The sequence below is a fragment of the Thermobia domestica genome, chromosome 16, assembly GCF_964235325.1.
Source record: "Thermobia domestica chromosome 16, izTheDome1.hap1.1, whole genome shotgun sequence".
NCBI classification, from domain to species: domain Eukaryota; kingdom Metazoa; phylum Arthropoda; class Insecta; order Zygentoma; family Lepismatidae; genus Thermobia; species Thermobia domestica.
Genome location: NC_137469.1, coordinates 132,338,590 through 132,356,162, shown reverse-complemented (window position 1 = coordinate 132,356,162; position 17,573 = coordinate 132,338,590). Strand labels below are relative to the sequence as shown.

Below are 17,573 nucleotides of genomic sequence, written 5' to 3'. Positions count from 1 at the left end.
AAAATAATGCAGAAATTTCGTATATAGAGGTAATACTGCGCAACTGTTATGTATTATCATCTCATAGTAATCATGAAAGAAACTGTTTAATATGGAAATTCAAATTTTGTTCTTACAATAAACATTTGAATAGTAGTGTAATTCACAAAGGGGTCTAATCTATCAGACGATTTGGTAGATTGATCAGCATACTGGTTCTCATTGCTGTTGCTTTCAGGACGAAGTGGGTCTTCTATCTACGGGGTGTGATCAAAAAATACGGTGAATAATTTTAATAGCAACAAAGTAATAAGCTTACATGGAATTTGATTTAATCCCCTTCAAAGTACTATCCTTGACTAAGCGATGCACGTATCCGAACGTTGAATCCATGACTGGAAACATTTCTGAAAGGCTTCTTTTGGAAGAACGTTCAGCTGGTCTGTCGTGGCCCTCTTAATGTGAGGAATGGTGTCAAATGACCTTCAAGTCAGGAATGGTTTTCCTTTAAACATGGTTTTAATTTTTGGGAAAAACCAGAAATCGCATAGTCTCATATCTGGAGAATTCAGTGAATGTACACAGACAGGATTTTTTTTTTTTTTTTTTCAAAAACTCGCGGATCAAAAGTAAGGTGTGGCACGGCGCGTTTTCGTGGTGAAGAAGGAAACCATTTGCCCGTTTAATCGGTGGTTAAAATGGTTTTCACGGACCCATACGAGATATTCAGTTCTTTGGAAAGCTCTCGAATAGACATTCGCCTGTTTGAAAAAATAATTTGTTCCAACTTTTGCTCGTTTTCATCTGTTTCTGACGTCGACGGACGTCTCAGTCGTTGCTTGTTTTCAACCGACTCCTTGGGGCTTTTGAATCGCTCATGCCACTTGTAAACAGTCTTCAATGTCACCTCTTCATCGGTATACACTTATTTTGATATTTCGTGAGCTTTGGCTTTTTTTCAGCTTAGAACAAAACATAATGTTGGCGCGCGACAGTCACTCTTAACACATCCTCATTCCTGTGCCTTTGGAAGCCAACTAACATGTTACAACTCGTTCAACTCGACACTGACTTTATCAAAGGTTTAGGCTACCAGGCGTACTAGTTGAAATGGTTACAACATCGATAAATGGGACTGTGCAACTACATTCATCGTACTTCTTGTTCACATCTTATATGTCTAAAATTGACTTTACTACTTTAACATTGCAGATATCCTTATTTATCTCGAAAAGTCGCTATTTGTTGTTATTTTTCGATAATTTTAATGTGTATTCCTTTATTTTCGAAGCTCTTCTCGCTGGTCTAGTTGCTAGCGTGTGTCCTGTGGTTCACGGGGTCCTGAGTTCGATTCCCAGTGGGAAAGCATTGAAATTAAACTCATTACCGTTATTCAAATCCCACCTTAAACTCTGGGTTCGTTTCTTATAGCTTATGTGCTGAAAAGAGTTGCTAAATTCCAATCCAGTCATTTTGAATTAATTGCATATTGCGTCGATTACCACGATTAATGGGATTATATTCAGTGTATTTTACTAGAAACTGTGCAGCCGGTAATGCTTGTGCCAAAATAAATGTTATCAATATTAATTTCGTACAAAACAACCGCTAACGTAAATCAAGTAGTATGCATGTGAAAAGACAATAAATTTATAATGTGCAAAAGACAGAAGACAATAGTCAGCAAGAAAGTAAAGATTAAAGATAGTTCGGTCAGCGAAAATATTTGCATGTTGAACTTTGCAATTGTAGGAGAATCATTTAAGATACATATACTTCCTTGTAATTGGACTAATTCTCAGCATTGTAAAATTGTACAATTGTTAAAATAAACTCGTTATTTCTGAGAGTGCGATAGAGAATGTATTTTGATTCCATTCTCAACAATATTACTGGTTTTGCTAACAAAACTACATTTGAATAAAATTTCAAAGTAGCACATGCAGAACATTATCGAAAGTAGGTCATTTACCTCAAAAGCACCCGAAGTATCCAGTTCTGTACGTTTCGACAAATCCTACTGCCTTCTTCAGTTCAATTATTTTCAGAAAAGTAACGTTATACTTGTGTGTAGAACCACATGCAGAGACTCGACTTATTAAATAAACAGACTAAAACAGCTTAATTAAAAAAAAAAATAAAAAATAAAAAAAAAACTAACATTAAGTACATGTTACTCCGGAAGTGGTTTAGTCTTTATGTTTAAACTAACACATGTTTCATGTATCCAATTTAAGGAATAGATTTCAAGCAACCTTTCTGCAAGCCCGAGAGTTTTTAGTAAAAAACGTTAGCAAACTAAAGCCACATGTTAAATAAAAGAAAAAGAAAGACTGTAAGTTATAGGTTATAAGTTGAGGAGACTGCAGTTATAGTAGCCTCAGTCTAAAGATAGCCACTTGCTCACAAAGGGATGCCGCCCCTGTGTGAGGTTTCTTTTCATACTGTCGTGTTTGGTTTTTCTCTCCCTTGAAACGTAACTGTCAGGCAATAAACTGAACCCAAACTGTTGCCAAATTTTTGTCAATGATCCTTTTTCTTTGACACCCCCCTCCCCCCCACATACACACTGTTAGACATATGGATGGAAGAGAAACGGAGGGAGAGAGAAAAGGGAGCGAGAGAAAGGAAGGCACTACGTATGGCAACGTTTAGTTTTCTCTTTTTCCGAAGGAACTACAAACTTTATGACGGCTTCTTTGTGCTAAATTTAAAGTCTCCCGACTGGCTATCGTCTGAGCGCGCCTTCTATATAAGTCTTCTCAACCTACGTAGGTGACTTTAGAGTGCATGTATAGCTTTAGAATATACAAGTCAGAAAATAACAGTGTTCCATATACACGATCACAATGTTGTCCCTTTTCAGAGAGAGTAGGGACACTCGGTCGAAAAAGTGCAAAAGCTTTTTCAGGCCAGCCACACACCAAGCAAATACCAAGGTGGTAACTAACATACAGGTGGCCATAGATGTCGAGAACCCTAAATCCTTTTCTGAGATCAAGTTGTTAATACTGAATAGAGTACGTAAGTGAAAGAAATGGGACTAAGGAGCAATGTTACTTTAATTATTAGTCAGATGCAGAGGACACCAATCAGTGCTTGTGAAGAGGAGTATATATTTGCAAGAGTAATTTTATGAAAGACTACTGGAATTAAGGAAAATAATCGGATTTAAAAGAAGAAAATCAACAGAATATAGTTCCACGGGCAATGCTAGTTGTCTGAAAGAATTCGTGCTCAAGAAGGCAATAAATTTTTAGCCGAAACGTACACAATTGGATAATTCTGGATACTGTGGGTAAGTATTTTTATATGAATATTGAACGTGCATCCTATTTAATCAAGTAGCAATATATTATTATACTGGAGCGTTATTCCCATTACAGGTTTGCTTCAGTTGGTAAACTAATTGGTGGACACCAGGCAGCTGTGATGTGTTTAGCCGTAGGTAAATTGACGGATAGTGAGGATGTCGTTGTTACAGGGTCAAAGGATCATTACATTAAGGTAAGTATTTAGTAGGAGCCCAATGCAAATACACTATAAGCAGTGTAAAAGTGGCCTCCAAAATTTTATGCAAAGAAATGTGTTCTATTAACTCTACCATTTCCTCTAGCTATACATTTCCCTTGATTTACTTGCACTGAAGATTTGGTACAGGCATCGGCTAAAGTTCTTGAACAGCTTATAGAATAGTGGACGTGGAAAGAGCTATTGAACATGACTGTTCTGATCATGAACTAAGTAAAATCTGCTTCTAACTACGTATGTAATTACTACAGTATCTTAATAATAGCTATTACTGTAATATTATTAGGCTGAGAACTGGACTCTTACCTGGTGATTGAGGGTGACTGGCAGGATAAGAGCGTAAATATTATATGGTAAATGGAGAAAATAATAGATTTTTCTCATACCTGTGTAGGTGGGAATTGAATTACATTTAAGAGCGAAAACAAGCAAGACTAGGGCTCCCAGACATCCCAGGTTAGCAGCGATATTCCCGGATTTACATTATCTGTTACCCTGGTGAAACTCCAAATGTCCTGGTTTCCCTACAGAACTCAAGTTAATATCATTCTTGCAATATTTAAAATGTCCCACTTTTATTATAGTAATCGGTTCTCCTCTGGCAGTCACGTTTGGTAAGTGTTGCCCTATTATTTAGTCAGTTCTGATGTTTCAACAAGAAGCAGGTCCGTAAATATAAATATACTGTAAATTTTCATAAAGTCTCCCATTAGTTTATTCTAGAAAGATGGGAGCTCTCAGCATGATTGAACTGGAAATCAAAGCCGAGTCTTCGGTTTATTGTGTCGTTGCGTCATTTATTACACTACCGACTATGCTTTCTGTTTTTTAATATAGTTGAACGTAACGTTTTTGTCATTTGCTCCCTGTTTCCAGATAGAAGTAATCGTTTAAACATAATTAATATTAATTAGCTATGCTTTTAAGTATATAGTTCATTTGACTATGAATCAATGAAGGTGCTATAGTCGCCTTTGTATTGCCATTACAGTTGTCTATGCATCTTAATTGTACTTCAAATTACATCGAAAAAATATTTTTTAAATAATGTACTTTTGTTTAATGTTCGACATCTACTTTTGCTGTCCATCTGGGGTTAATTAATTACAGTTTAGAAGGTATAAAACATTTAACGAAAACTAATTTTTGTCTAAACTTAAATAATGTTTTTTAGACAGCAATGAAGTGGTGTACACATAAAGTTTTTGTTCCACTTTATTGTTATATTTTGCAGGTATTTGAGGTGAATGGATTAAGCGGTAACACCACTTTTTCGCCAAAGATGAATCTTACACCTCCCCATTATGATGGAATTCAGTCTCTAGCCATTCGTGATGATGTGCTGTTCTCAGGTTCTCGGGATATGTGTATAAAGAAATGGGACTTATCGAAACAGGAACTTTCTCAGGTAAGAAATAATGATAAAATTGTAACTTTGTCTGTATTATAAGTTTATCCGTTTATTGTATCTTAGTTGGAAGATACGATGTCAAAGATAAAGAATTAATAAGTATGTAGAAATATTAAGAAAGACCATATAAATAGATAAAACAATTCATACTGAATTGATAAAAGATTGATTTCAATGTTGTCAGCCTTCAATCGCTTGACTTCAGTTTGTAACTTACCTGTTAACTCATCATGTGCTTTTTGCATTTCTTGCAACTGCACAAATTGAAAGTAGCACGACACTTGTCGGTTTGAACCTTTAATTAATCACGCACCTCACTTCAATTATCTTGCAACTTTTCACCAATACTATCGATCTTACTACGTAATTCGTTAGATAAAGCTTCTATCTTTACACTTATTTTAGTATGCACTTCACTCAGTTGGTCGGACACTTGTGTATTCACTTGACGCAGTTCTTTCAATTGATTCCCCTCTCGTTCACTATTATCATATGATTGAATTTTCGACTCCGCCACAGGGGCCGCGGTGGCTCAGTGGTAGAGCGTTCACCTCCGGTGCTTGGGGTCACGGGTTCGATCCCAGCCCCCGCCAAGTGAACTTTGTGGTGGACAAACACCGTGTGCGTGGGTTTTTTCGGGGCTCTCCCGTTTCCTCCCACTTTCTTCATTCCACCATTTCATTCATCACTCATCATCACCGTCTCCTTTAGTCTAACCGGCATAACCGTGGGACGTAAAACTTAAAGATTTCATTTCGACTCCGCCACACATTCATTAGTATTTTGCAACTGAGCCTTCAAATCAACAAACTGCATTTCCACGGATGAACATTATTTTTCACTTGTTTCAATTAATTTCGGAATCTTTCACTATCAACTTTCAATTCCCGTTGCATTGTTAAACGCAGAGTTCTCATATCACCATCACTAGTTGCCATGATTTGTATAGATTCACGCACATTCAAACACAAAATAATTTCTGTCGTAATGTGTTAATTATCCTGCTTCACAAGAAAAAAGACAGAAATGCACTTCCTTAAAATCACTAATACAACAAGATTAAAAAGTATCTTATTGAAAAGAAAAGCATTAAGTAAAGGTAGACCTATACAGGATAGAGCTGGCACCATAGCAAATGTTTGTGCACTTCCTGTTGTTATGCCAGAGTTGACGAAATCGGTAACTAAGAACAGAGGTCATGTGGTTTTTCCTATTGTTCCGCACCATTTTTGTAATGATTAGTAAATTAACGGGTTTCTGAGAACGGACACTCATTCGAACGCCACTGAACACTGACAAGTAACAAGAAAGTAGGCCTACATATGTATATTCTCATGGGAATTTATCATATGGCGAAATCACACCAGACACAAATGTTAAAATTCTTACTTCAGAATGTTAAAAAGAATAATAATTACATTAAGTAAGTAAAACTGTCTATGCAAAAATATCGGACATGCAAACGCAATCTATTTTTACATCGATAACCGGCTGCACATTGACAGCTCTCCACTTGCGCGTCAGCTTGTTGCCCTACACATAATCGTGGACCGAGGGCGTTTTCGTCAGAAAACATACTTTCCGCTATTTTAAATGATGTGGTTTTTCTTCACGCGTCGTCTGCAGGCGCGTTACCATTGGCTGTTACTGTTCAAGCACTTTGCTGGAACTAACCTGGGATCTGTTGAACTCAAAGTATCCTCTTTGTCTGAGAGAGAAGTTGAGAACAATGCATCATTGAAATGAATAAAGGAAAATGAGATAAAAGCGTTTCACAACACACAAATTATTCCAATACACAGAAAATTGTCTTAATAAGCCAATTTCTCAAAATAAAAAATTAGTCAATTAGTTAGATTTGTTTAACGTTCCTTTTAGCACCGAGGTTACATGAGATGTGGACCTATATATATAGCTTAACGGGAGTCAAGTCACATGTGCTCCACTGGAAATCAAACCCGGGTCTCCCAGGCCAAGGAAGGGTACGCTATTCACATAACCAAAGAGCTAAATAAAAGTAATATTCCACATAATGTAAAATGGGACTATTATACCCCGCATTATGCATCTTACATGTGGGATTGCTTACATGAGGTGTTCAATGATCGTTGGACCGGACGTGACGGGTCCATATCATGCCCTTCAAAATTCCTCTTTTTTTGTTTGTTTGTTTATGATACATAAAGAACAGTGTTTATAGAACTCCAGTACCGAATTTGGTTGATTTGGGTCGGAGATTGTTGGTGCTTGTGAAACCATCACACACCAGATGCTGTAAAACTCATGGTGTGAGATAGAATTTCGTTTGGACATTTGTAAGTCAACACGTGGTGCATACGTAAAGAATTTGCTGATCAGTACAAAACCATGTTGAGTTGCTTTCCTTTTTTAATTTGTTACAAAAGTAATTTATTAGTAGTGTTCATGCCGTACACCCTGTACTAATTTTCGACGGAAATAAGTATAATACTTACCTTATTAATCTTATTGTGAGTGGAAAAAAAGCTACAGTATTAAATGCCTGAAACCGTTCAGGAAAGTTCTTATAGACGCAGTCAATGAGACATATATATGTTACATTTACCTCCTTTCAAAATTACTATTAAAATTTGTCAATTACAGTTTCTAAATAAATACTTTTAATACATGTTTAATCGCGTATGCATAATTTTTATTGCTCTAAATAATGAATATACTTTGTAATTTCAGTCATTAAATAATGCACATAAAGACTGGATATGTGGCCTTACTTTTATGCCCGGTGGACAGATGCTACTTTCTGGTTGTCGAGCAGGTTATGTGAAGTTATGGGCCACAGAGACTTGTCTTCTTCTAGGCGAAATGAGAGCCCACAGTTCGCCTATCAATGCCCTTACTTCCAATTCTTCACATGTTTTTACTGCATCCAAGTGAGTAGTAGTTTTTATTGGTCTAAATGTATTTTCTAATATTATCGACTTGGTAAGTACATTATATTTTGGTAAGTACATTATAATTTGAAACATTAATATTTATGGAAACAGGTTTGAAATTATTATTCTTGAATATCGAAATCAAATAATCGAAATAATTAAAGCTACGCTAACGTATAAAAGGAGTGCTTTTATGTAAAAGTAGAGGTCTCTCTCGTTTTTTCTTTCTTTTTCTCTTCTACGTAAATATCATGTTTAATTACCACTTGAAATTTAAACCCAAGTGGTTGCAAGAAAGTAGTTAACCGGAAATTATAGCTTTTGTTATTTTTTGTTTTAACAGATGGAGCTTACAAGTTACAGAAATGAAAGTTTCTTTTCTAATGCATTTAAATTTTATTTATTTATTTCAGCTATATTAACTTCGTATGTATGATCTTACTAAAATAGAATTAATTATTTATTGTCTTGTGTTCCTTTTAGAAAAATAACAGGAAAGTGGTTAACGGGAGTTAACTTTATAATATAAGCCACTTGAAGTGCAGTCTTACCAATCAACTCTAAAGAGTTATATAATACGTTGCTCTTCATATCGTATCGTATATAGTGTTAACAGAAGAGTTATATATTGATGATTGAATAAAGATTGCTCAAAGTTTATGCAAAATATCGGTACTAATTCGTGACAGATATGGAATTGTTATCGATATTGATCGGAAATTTGTTCCGTTATGCAAAGGGCACAGAAAGTCCATGTTAGTTTTTTAGAGTTTCTAGAAAAAACATTTTTGTAAATGAAGTTTTTAGAAACGCCAGTATATGACAGGTTCACAATATATAATACATTCATTTCAGGTCCGCCCATTTTCCTATATTTATTTTATTATTTATTGTTTTCAGACCTTACACTCTAACTTCTTTAAACTAATGAAATTATTTTTATTATAAAGTTAGACAAGAATATTGTTATGGAGATGGTTGAAAGAAACTCTGAATTAAATTTTGAAGAAAAAGATCTTTCATTGGAAACCAGTGAAAAGTAACTTGATTAGAACCAAAAGAAACAAATTTTGTTATTTCGTAATTAATTGAAGTTACTTTGTTTTACATCTTCGACCTGAAAGCAGAACGCTTGCTTCCAAAACATTTAATAGAGGCAAAGATAGAGGAGATCTTTTGAATAGATCTGTCCCTAAAGTTTCTCCAGTTGAATAACCTACTTAGTCAGTTGTATTTGAGTTAAGAGGCACAATAATTTTTTTGAATGGATATTATTATTTGGTAAAATTAATTTAACCCTTCACGAGATTGAGAATGCATCACACTACTATTCTTTAGTTTTATTTTAATTTAAATATATTCCTTTTAAATATTAAAGATAATTCATTGAAATAACTCAATTACTAATAACAGTTGGTTTGTAGATATTGTAGATTATTATAACATTTTGCTTCCTTAAAAGTTATGTTCTTTCCTAAGTCATATAAGCATGATGACCTCCATATCTGTTGGTGATACTAACTCAAGGTTTCTTTGGATTTGTACCGATTTCACTAGATTTTAAGCAAAGTGCTGAGTTTTGCTAAAAGGTTGCTTAGAAAGTAACTTACCAGCTTTAATGCTTTTATTTCTGTAGATAGTGAGATTCCAAATTTACCAGAAGTCGCACGATCAGGGAATCACTCTCGTAATAAATAAAAACATTCACAGTCATTTTCAAAAACGACACTAATAACATTAAGAGCTTTATCTAAATTGGGTCTAATGGTTTGTTTCCTCTTTGAGTTCAGTTCTTTTTGAGATTCACTGGCGTATTGGCTTCGTTGCAAGGTTGTGAAAAAAAGAAAATATGTCGTACGTTGATTTTCTTCCAACATATCATCACAAACCTAATATTTCGTTTCGTAACGTCAGATCACAACAGTGTGTTGTGTGAATGACGTAACGATAACAGACTACACTTTAATACTGCTCGTCACGACCTTGATACCACAAATGCTGCTATTTCCTTTTTCCATCTAAGATTATGTCTGTTATTACCAGACGAGATATTAGGTTTGCGATAGTAACTTTTTAAATTTTGGAAACAATTAAGACAAAAGTTTTATTTTTATTTGAATGGCAATGGCTTCAATACATTTTTTAAATTGCAAATCTTAAGTTCTAATATCAAATATCACAATTTTTGTTTTTACAAGATGACTCTGAAAGGAGTGCATTTGTTAAAAACTTATAAGTAAGGTATTTGTAGTAATTAGTTGTGTGAGCCGCATTAAGCGATATGTTTTAAATATACGAGAGCCAACACGGTTTTCTGTTCTGTATTCTAAGATAGTTGATTGACGAGAAAGTGTCGAATATTGGCTAAACTCACCATTTGATTTTTCCTGAAAAGGCTAAGAATGCATTTAGCGTAAATTTGACGATGTTATCAATCAGTGTCTTAGTACACAGGATAGTAAAAGTTTTGTTTGTTCTTACTTGTTCATAAGAAGTTTGTACTTCGTGAAAAAATGCTTAGTGAAGTAAAGTGACAATATAGTCACTTGAATTTTCATCGTTCAATTGTCTAGTCTCATTCAAGCATGGCTTAAAATAATCTGTAACATGTAGACGTATCTGCTGCTTTTTTAATGTGCTAAGATACGTTGGCTTCGATCGTTATTCTTCAGTTGTTATATATTCGCCGAGTCTATCTCGTAGATTCTATTCAATTTACCCAGAGAAAGTAATCCAGTGAAATTAAGTAAGAAAGTTCAATCAGTGTTCTACTCCTTTTGTTTTTTCACAGGAGCAGATAATGTATTTGGTGAGAAATAATTGTTCCCTTTCTCCCTAGTTAAGATTCTTAAAACCGTGTCTTTCCGCTGGAACCTTGCTGCTGTTCTCCACTATGCTGAACTATGCATTGTTTAACAGATCCTTTCTGAGTCATGAATTAACTCAAGCACCAAGTTCGAAATGTGCACTAGCATACTGGATTTGGGAGAAAAAAATATTTTTATACTGCTTTTGATCACTTCCTCTAGATAAAGCTAACTTCTTACTTTCCTCTTTTTTTACCTTTTGTTTGTTATTTTTAAAATATAATTTTAATCTGATTTTAAAATATAATAGACAAAAAGGTAGCAACTTAGTTCAGTTATAATAATAGAATATATTGATTTCTTTTTTAAAAAAAAAATATTCAGAACCAAACCTGCACATACTTTATCACCAAGCAAGATGTTACGCTGTTTGATACTGTAACTCGAAAATCTGTCAGTCAAAGTTTAGGCGAGATCGTGTAGATTGAAAAATCAGTTGATCTTTGTAGTTATGGAGATTGATTTACTTTTGTGTGTTTATACTTATCGGGTAAATATGCAGATAGTATAGAAGATTTTCGTAGTCGTTTCAAAAAATAAACGCAGTAAAAGACTATAAAATAATAACATACCAATACGTTAGTCTTTGTCGGACACAAACAGCTATCAATAGACATGATTGCTAAGACGCTCACCTCTGAGGCTAAGTGTCTTTGGTCTAGTATCAGACCATACAAACGTCCGGTAGGCAACATCTTGTCTTGCAATTCTCCCGTTGTCTGCCATTTTTTCATTTCATTGTCATTTACTAGCAAAGAGCATCGGTCTCTTTTAGTCTGTAGATAACATTTGAGCGGTAAGTTAAAATTTCATGTCACTGTCACAAAATAGTTCTGACTGCGCTAACTGTAAATACCGATAAGTTCTTTCATCTTATTGAAATAAAAATAGTGTTTAAAAGTTAGGACGATTCCTTTCCTGAGCTGTGGAGGTAGAATTTTATCTAACACAAAACCTATTATAGGTATCAAGCTCAAAACATATCCGTATATAGAATTGTATCGAACTCAAATGTGTACTTTTCTAGCTTGATTACGTACGTTTGTGTCAGTACATTTCGCCTATAAGTTGCATAATATTTGTAAAAAGCAAAAGTTCATCCTTTGAGAATATGATTGTACTTAAAAAGGTCGTGCGACTCCGAACACATTGTTAGCGATACATTAAAAATAAAACTACCTTACTTTCTAGGCAATCCATACGCATGATTGTAGATGTTCATTCGTGTTGTTTGGTGTGGTGAATTCATTGTACTTTAGTGTTATTCTCTTGTTGCTAACATGTATTCGTCTTGGTTCCAGTTCTGGTGAAATCAAGATCTGGAAATCGCCGCAATGTTCTCCTATGACCATGTCCACGGGGCAGGTGTTTGAATTATCACTTTAGATATAATGTTCCTTTTATTATTTTCCATGTGCTGTAGAGAAAACTTCAGTGGGAAGTGCTTTCTTTCGAAGCGAACTTTTGTTTTGAGCGGTGTGTTAGAAACTTTGAGACTTTCTTTTTTTTAAAAAAAAAAAAAAATCATTGGCTCTAATAATATATTTCCTCATACAGAAACACAACGTGCAACAGTGCATTTGTCACATCAGGGACAAGAGCTTTTTTGCTTCTATGTGTAACAGTGTGTAATCCGGTGATAAATAGCTTTAGAGAATCCGTTGTTGTAAATGGGGATGGGGGATGTATATACTAGCATAGAGAACCTTAAGAAACATGCATTTAGACACTGCAATACAGGATTCAAATATTTGTGAGAAGTGCCTCAGCTATGACGCTAGTGTAATAGCAACTAAAAGTAACATGAGTCATCTTGGAAGCATGGAGTCAGGGTTACCTTATTTCATGAAGTAAGGGGAATATTTGACAATAACTTCCATTTACAAAATGCGAACAAGCATAAATGCTCTTTTATCTATTAAATGACTTTCATTACTGTTTTACTGTTTCTTCTTTACTTGTTAGCGTACTGTTTCACTGGTACATCGCCTACTACTATTTAAAAATATTGGAATACTTTAGATGGTCATAACAAAAAGTATCGATGCCAGTTTCATTGAGCAGGTTTATTTTCATACGAAACCACTTCGACATAGATTGTTTGTCTAGAGCTTGCACATTTTCTTTCCTCATTAACTAGACGAGCAAGAGTTGTGTTGCTTTTGCTTGACAGTGCGAGGTGAAAGTTTCACTTGTGACTTTCAGAAAGCACTTTTTTGTTTTCGTTATTTTCTTAAATTGTTTTGTTATGACGCTCTCAATAGTTGCAGTTGAGTTTGTTGAAGTTTAGGGTCCATTTTCAGCAGCAAGAGTACGTAAGACGTGAACCTACAGCCTAAGGTGGAATAAGAACCACCATAATGCGTTCAGTGCTGTTCTACCAAGAATTGAATCTGGCACTCCGTGCCTAAAACGTGCGCGCTCTAACCACTTGACTGAGTGGTTGGAATAATAATAATTCTAATAAGCTGCTGACAAGGATAAATAGCCTTCGAGTTTACGTCCTCATTAAGTTCCCCCAATTAGTCGAATAAATTTTCTAGGTATGAGTTTATCTACACCAGTATAGATTTAAAATATCAATATGAGCTCAATGTGTTGATACTCTGTTCTTTCCAGATTTATTTCTTACGTGTGCAGGTCATAATTTCGTTTGCCAGAAATTGGTTCATATCTTCTTTTTTTTTTTCTTTCTTTCTTTTCTGCGTACTTTCGGGATGAGAATTTTTGGCTGATCCTCAAATAATGCCACTGTTACCGTGAAGTACGGAAACCGTCTGGCTCATTTTTCTTAACTAAATAACTTTTTCTTATCAACCAATATATTTATTCTAGCGAAAATATTTTCGAAAGCTGCTTTAGTGTTAATTATAAGGACCCACAAATATGTAAATTTAATGTGTCAATCGTTTTTTGTACTTAGTGCGATTGAGGATGAAGTGGAACAAATAATTATCCGGAAGATAATTTTGAGTACTCCCTAATCCTTAATAGTTGGCGTGTCACTAGCCGTTACTCTGGAGTTACTATTACATTAGTGGTGTGTGTGTGCGACACTTTTCCCAAATATTTTAATTCTGTATTTCAGTGTTGAACACGTGTTGTTCTTGGTTCTGTGTGTTACTAAATACAGCATTTTTAAATGCGCTTAATGCTTGTTGTAAATGAGCTATTTTTCATGCTAAAACTTGTACTTAACAGGACAATCTAATATATTCATAAAATGTGACACCTCCAAATACAAATTGTAGCTAATGGAATACTCGCACCTTATTTGCTTTATTTTAACCTTTAATTAAATTGCTGGAAAAAGTTATTTATTTTTGTATTTAAAAAAAATGCATGGGTTGCATGTTCACACCGCCTAGTATTTTAGTTTAACAAATTTAATTTGCGCTGGCCTCTGTTTGGAAGTAATGCCGATAAAGATTCAAGGTATATTGGCAATTTAGTGGTTCGATTTTATTAACTAAGTTAATAAAACTCCAACCTATATACGTGTATGTTACCGTGACAGTAATAGAACGAAAAGTTATTACATTAAATAGGAACTTCAATTATGATAATTAGGAATAAATATCTTACCTTATATCCGGGAAAATAAAAACTTAAAGGCCATTCCATTTGCTCTCTGGTGATTTTATCAATAGCTAGAAGTTCGCTTATAAACTGAAAACATGTAGAAGGGCTTCTTCATCCCTATGGAATTTTCTTACTTCAAAGCTATTTGGTTAAACATGTTCTCTTGAAATGAAACTTCACAATTTTCTTGATGTAGAGTTATAATTTTCTACGTATTCGTGAAATAAAAGAATCATATATGATGAAGTGATTCATCTATGAAATAATAACCAAATTCTTCGAAGCAGGGATTCTACAGAAATGAAGAAACTTTTCTTCATGTTTCCATTTTATCAGCAAAGTAATAACGATTGAAAATGTTCTCAGAGAGCCACGAAACGGTCTGGAAAAGTTTTCGTTTACTCGCATAAATGTAAACTGTAAAGTATATTTCTATCGTATAGCCACTATTAGTAAAAATTCGGCTTGTGGTTTTGGATTTGAATAATGTTTAGTTTTTACTCAGTTTATGTCAAGTTACTAGTTGTGTGTATTTTATTTTGCCAAACCAGATCATAGCGTGCCATTTGCACGTCTTACCAATTCACTGTTTCTGTGATGGTTCAGACTAGCTCTGGTTATAAGGCTGTGTTCTTTGGATAAATATTTTAAAGGGTGTGGGAGTCTAGTACTTGAAAAGTACAGTGACTCAAAATGACCAGTGAACGGCCTTAAGGAGAGGTTGATGGAGAGATGGATAAGAGTTTAGCCTTTCAGCAGCGAGTCTATATGAGACATGGACCTACAGATTAACATAGGATTCGAATCATATGAGCTCCCGACGGTTTAACAGCTTGTCAATTATTACATCGTAGAATATATAGAAGATATTAACTTTTTATATCACTTTTCAAATATTTGATTTCTACGATCTCAAAATTTATATTGTTTTGATTCTTTACAAATAGCAAATATAACGATAATTCTGTTGCTTCTTAAAGATTTAGCTAGATATAATTAAACGTATATTAATTCGGACTAAAATTTCAGTGTGGTTGAAAAAATACCAACAAATTTTCGGGAAGTTCTTTTTGCACTGTGTTATTTTCTTTTCAGAAAATGTTTTTTTGGTGCAAATTAATTTATATTTCATTTGCTAGTGAAGTAGGAGATAAGGTCGTTTCTGCTTCCGGGAAGAAAAGTAAGAGTGAGTAGATATATTTGAGTCGTATATTTAAATGCATGTCGGACATCTTCAATAAAGATCTAATGATTGCGAAATAGCTACTTCCTTTAGAAAAATTCCCGAAACACACAGCCAGATGGAAGCGTACGTGCTCATTAAAGATATTAGGAAATATTTTCATTTGTGTTGGAAAATGAGAAACATTTGCTTTAATTTTGATAATTCCGTTGTCCAGGGCTTGAAAAATCAACTCGCCTGCTTGCCAGTGGACGAGTACTTTTTTTTACATTTGGCGAGTAAAGTCAGATCAATGAAAATCGTATTTTATTCCACACTAGCAGCGTTCACCCCGCTTCGCTGCGGTCACCCCGGAACGCAATAAACTTTGTTACTTAGATAATTTTTACTTTTTCGCTTTCAAGTGATATGATAAAAACCATAGAAGATTGCAGTAAATCTTAACATTATATCGCCTGTCATTTATGTTAACCCGCCCCGCTTCGCTGCGGTCATCCCGGTGCTGGCATATTGTAAAAGTGTCTGTAAAAATAAGCAAATCAATTAAAAAATTTTAAACAGAAGATTCAAGCTATTTTCCGCTGTATATCGCCTGTCATTTATGTTAACCCGCCGAGTGACACGGTCATGCGGGTTGCATATAAATACGTTTATTTTTACCTATGATGAACTAACAAAGGATTTGTGGACACCTGAATGGTCAATTATCTCAAGACACTGGTAATTAAAAATTAAAGTGATATGATAAAAACCATCTAGGGTCCAAATCCTAATAACCCCCCAAAAATGAAAGAAATTGGTTCAGCCGTATTAGCGTGATGAGCGGACAAAGGATTTTGTACGTTCTCTTTTATATATATAGATAACAATTTTAAAAAAAATGTAATATTGTAATGCACCACCATCGTAAACTATCTTTTTCATTCAACTCTCAGCTTCTGTACACAGCTAAGTAGTTTTATATATATATATATATATATATATATATATATATATATATATATATATATATATATATATATATATATATATATATATATATATATATAACCTAAACGTGGTTCTACCTGTATTTCATATTTGGAATGAAAATCTTACCAACAGATGTACACTTGCCCTTTCAAGATTGTCTATGCTGTCCTGTTTGAATAAAACGAAGTAAGTAAATAGACATGTGTGTGACTGCAATTTTTTTTTAGGGGGGGGGGGGGCTGGCTAGTATTTGCAAGCAAGATTTTTCAAGCCCCTGCCGTTCTCTAAGTTTTATAACTTGATAATCGTATTAACTAGTTCGATTAAAACGGATCTTGTGTCAACTTAGGTACAGTTTCTTGGAACTGAAACTAGCATTGTTCGTTTATGCTTTAGCACTTACCAGTGTTTAATGAACAGATGTTTTAATTAATTTATTATTAAATATGATCTAATTTTCATTACTTTAAAGATTCAACTAGTCTTTTTATTTAAACAAAATAAATAAAAAAAATGAATAAAGCAGGGTACAGACTCACATAGTGCAACTTAAAAATAATACAACCTTATGTTCGGTTGGCAACACTGTTAACCTTGTGATATCACAAAGTATGCCGAACAATGTCCCCCTGCCAATGTTTGCATTGTGCAAAATTTAGAGTTTTCTGTCCAGTAGTTCATAAGGTAGAATAGTATATTCAGATAAATGGTCTACCCTATGAGGGATATATATTAGGGTGGTTCAATTTTTCGACCTCAGAATTTCCTTGAGTCTTACCTCCCTAAAATGGTTCTGTGCCAGACCAAAGTAACTCATGAGAAAAATTAGCTCGAATGAGTTCTCCAAGCAACCTCAAGTTTTGAATGCAATCACAATATACAATATGAGGCAAGGGTACCTTGTAAGTTGGAAAGACAGTTGTAAAGAATTAATAAACAGATATTGTGAAGGTAATAACCATTATATGATTAAGAGATAAGTTGAAAATATCGTCAAACGTATGTTTGTGGTGAAAAGCACCCCAAAATATGTCACATGACCCTCCCTATTAAAAAATTTTGGACTTGAATCCAAGATGATGGACTTCAAGGGTCCGCCAAGATGGAACGAGAAGCGCTTAATAAGTTATCTGTCT

General features: G+C 34.4%; 1 protein-coding gene across 3 annotated transcripts in view; it reads left to right on the top strand.

Annotated features, from left to right (window-relative positions):
- Positions 1–17,573, top strand: part of Klp31E (kinesin-like protein 31E) — a 272,051-nt gene that overhangs the window by 237,998 nt on the left and 16,480 nt on the right. The window contains exons 25-28 of one of the 3 annotated variants that reach the window (XM_081743114.1): positions 3,366–3,486; positions 4,745–4,918; positions 7,631–7,830; positions 12,002–15,954. In XM_081743114.1, coding sequence (XP_081599240.1) covers positions 3,366–3,486; positions 4,745–4,918; positions 7,631–7,830; positions 12,002–12,086 — 580 coding nt within the window. In that variant the 3' untranslated portion in view covers positions 12,087–15,954. Of the gene's footprint in view, positions 1–3,365; positions 3,487–4,744; positions 4,919–7,630; positions 7,831–12,001; positions 15,955–17,573 lie in introns of those variants that run through there. The other 2 variants (XM_081743116.1, XM_081743115.1) reach the window with 2 other exon arrangements.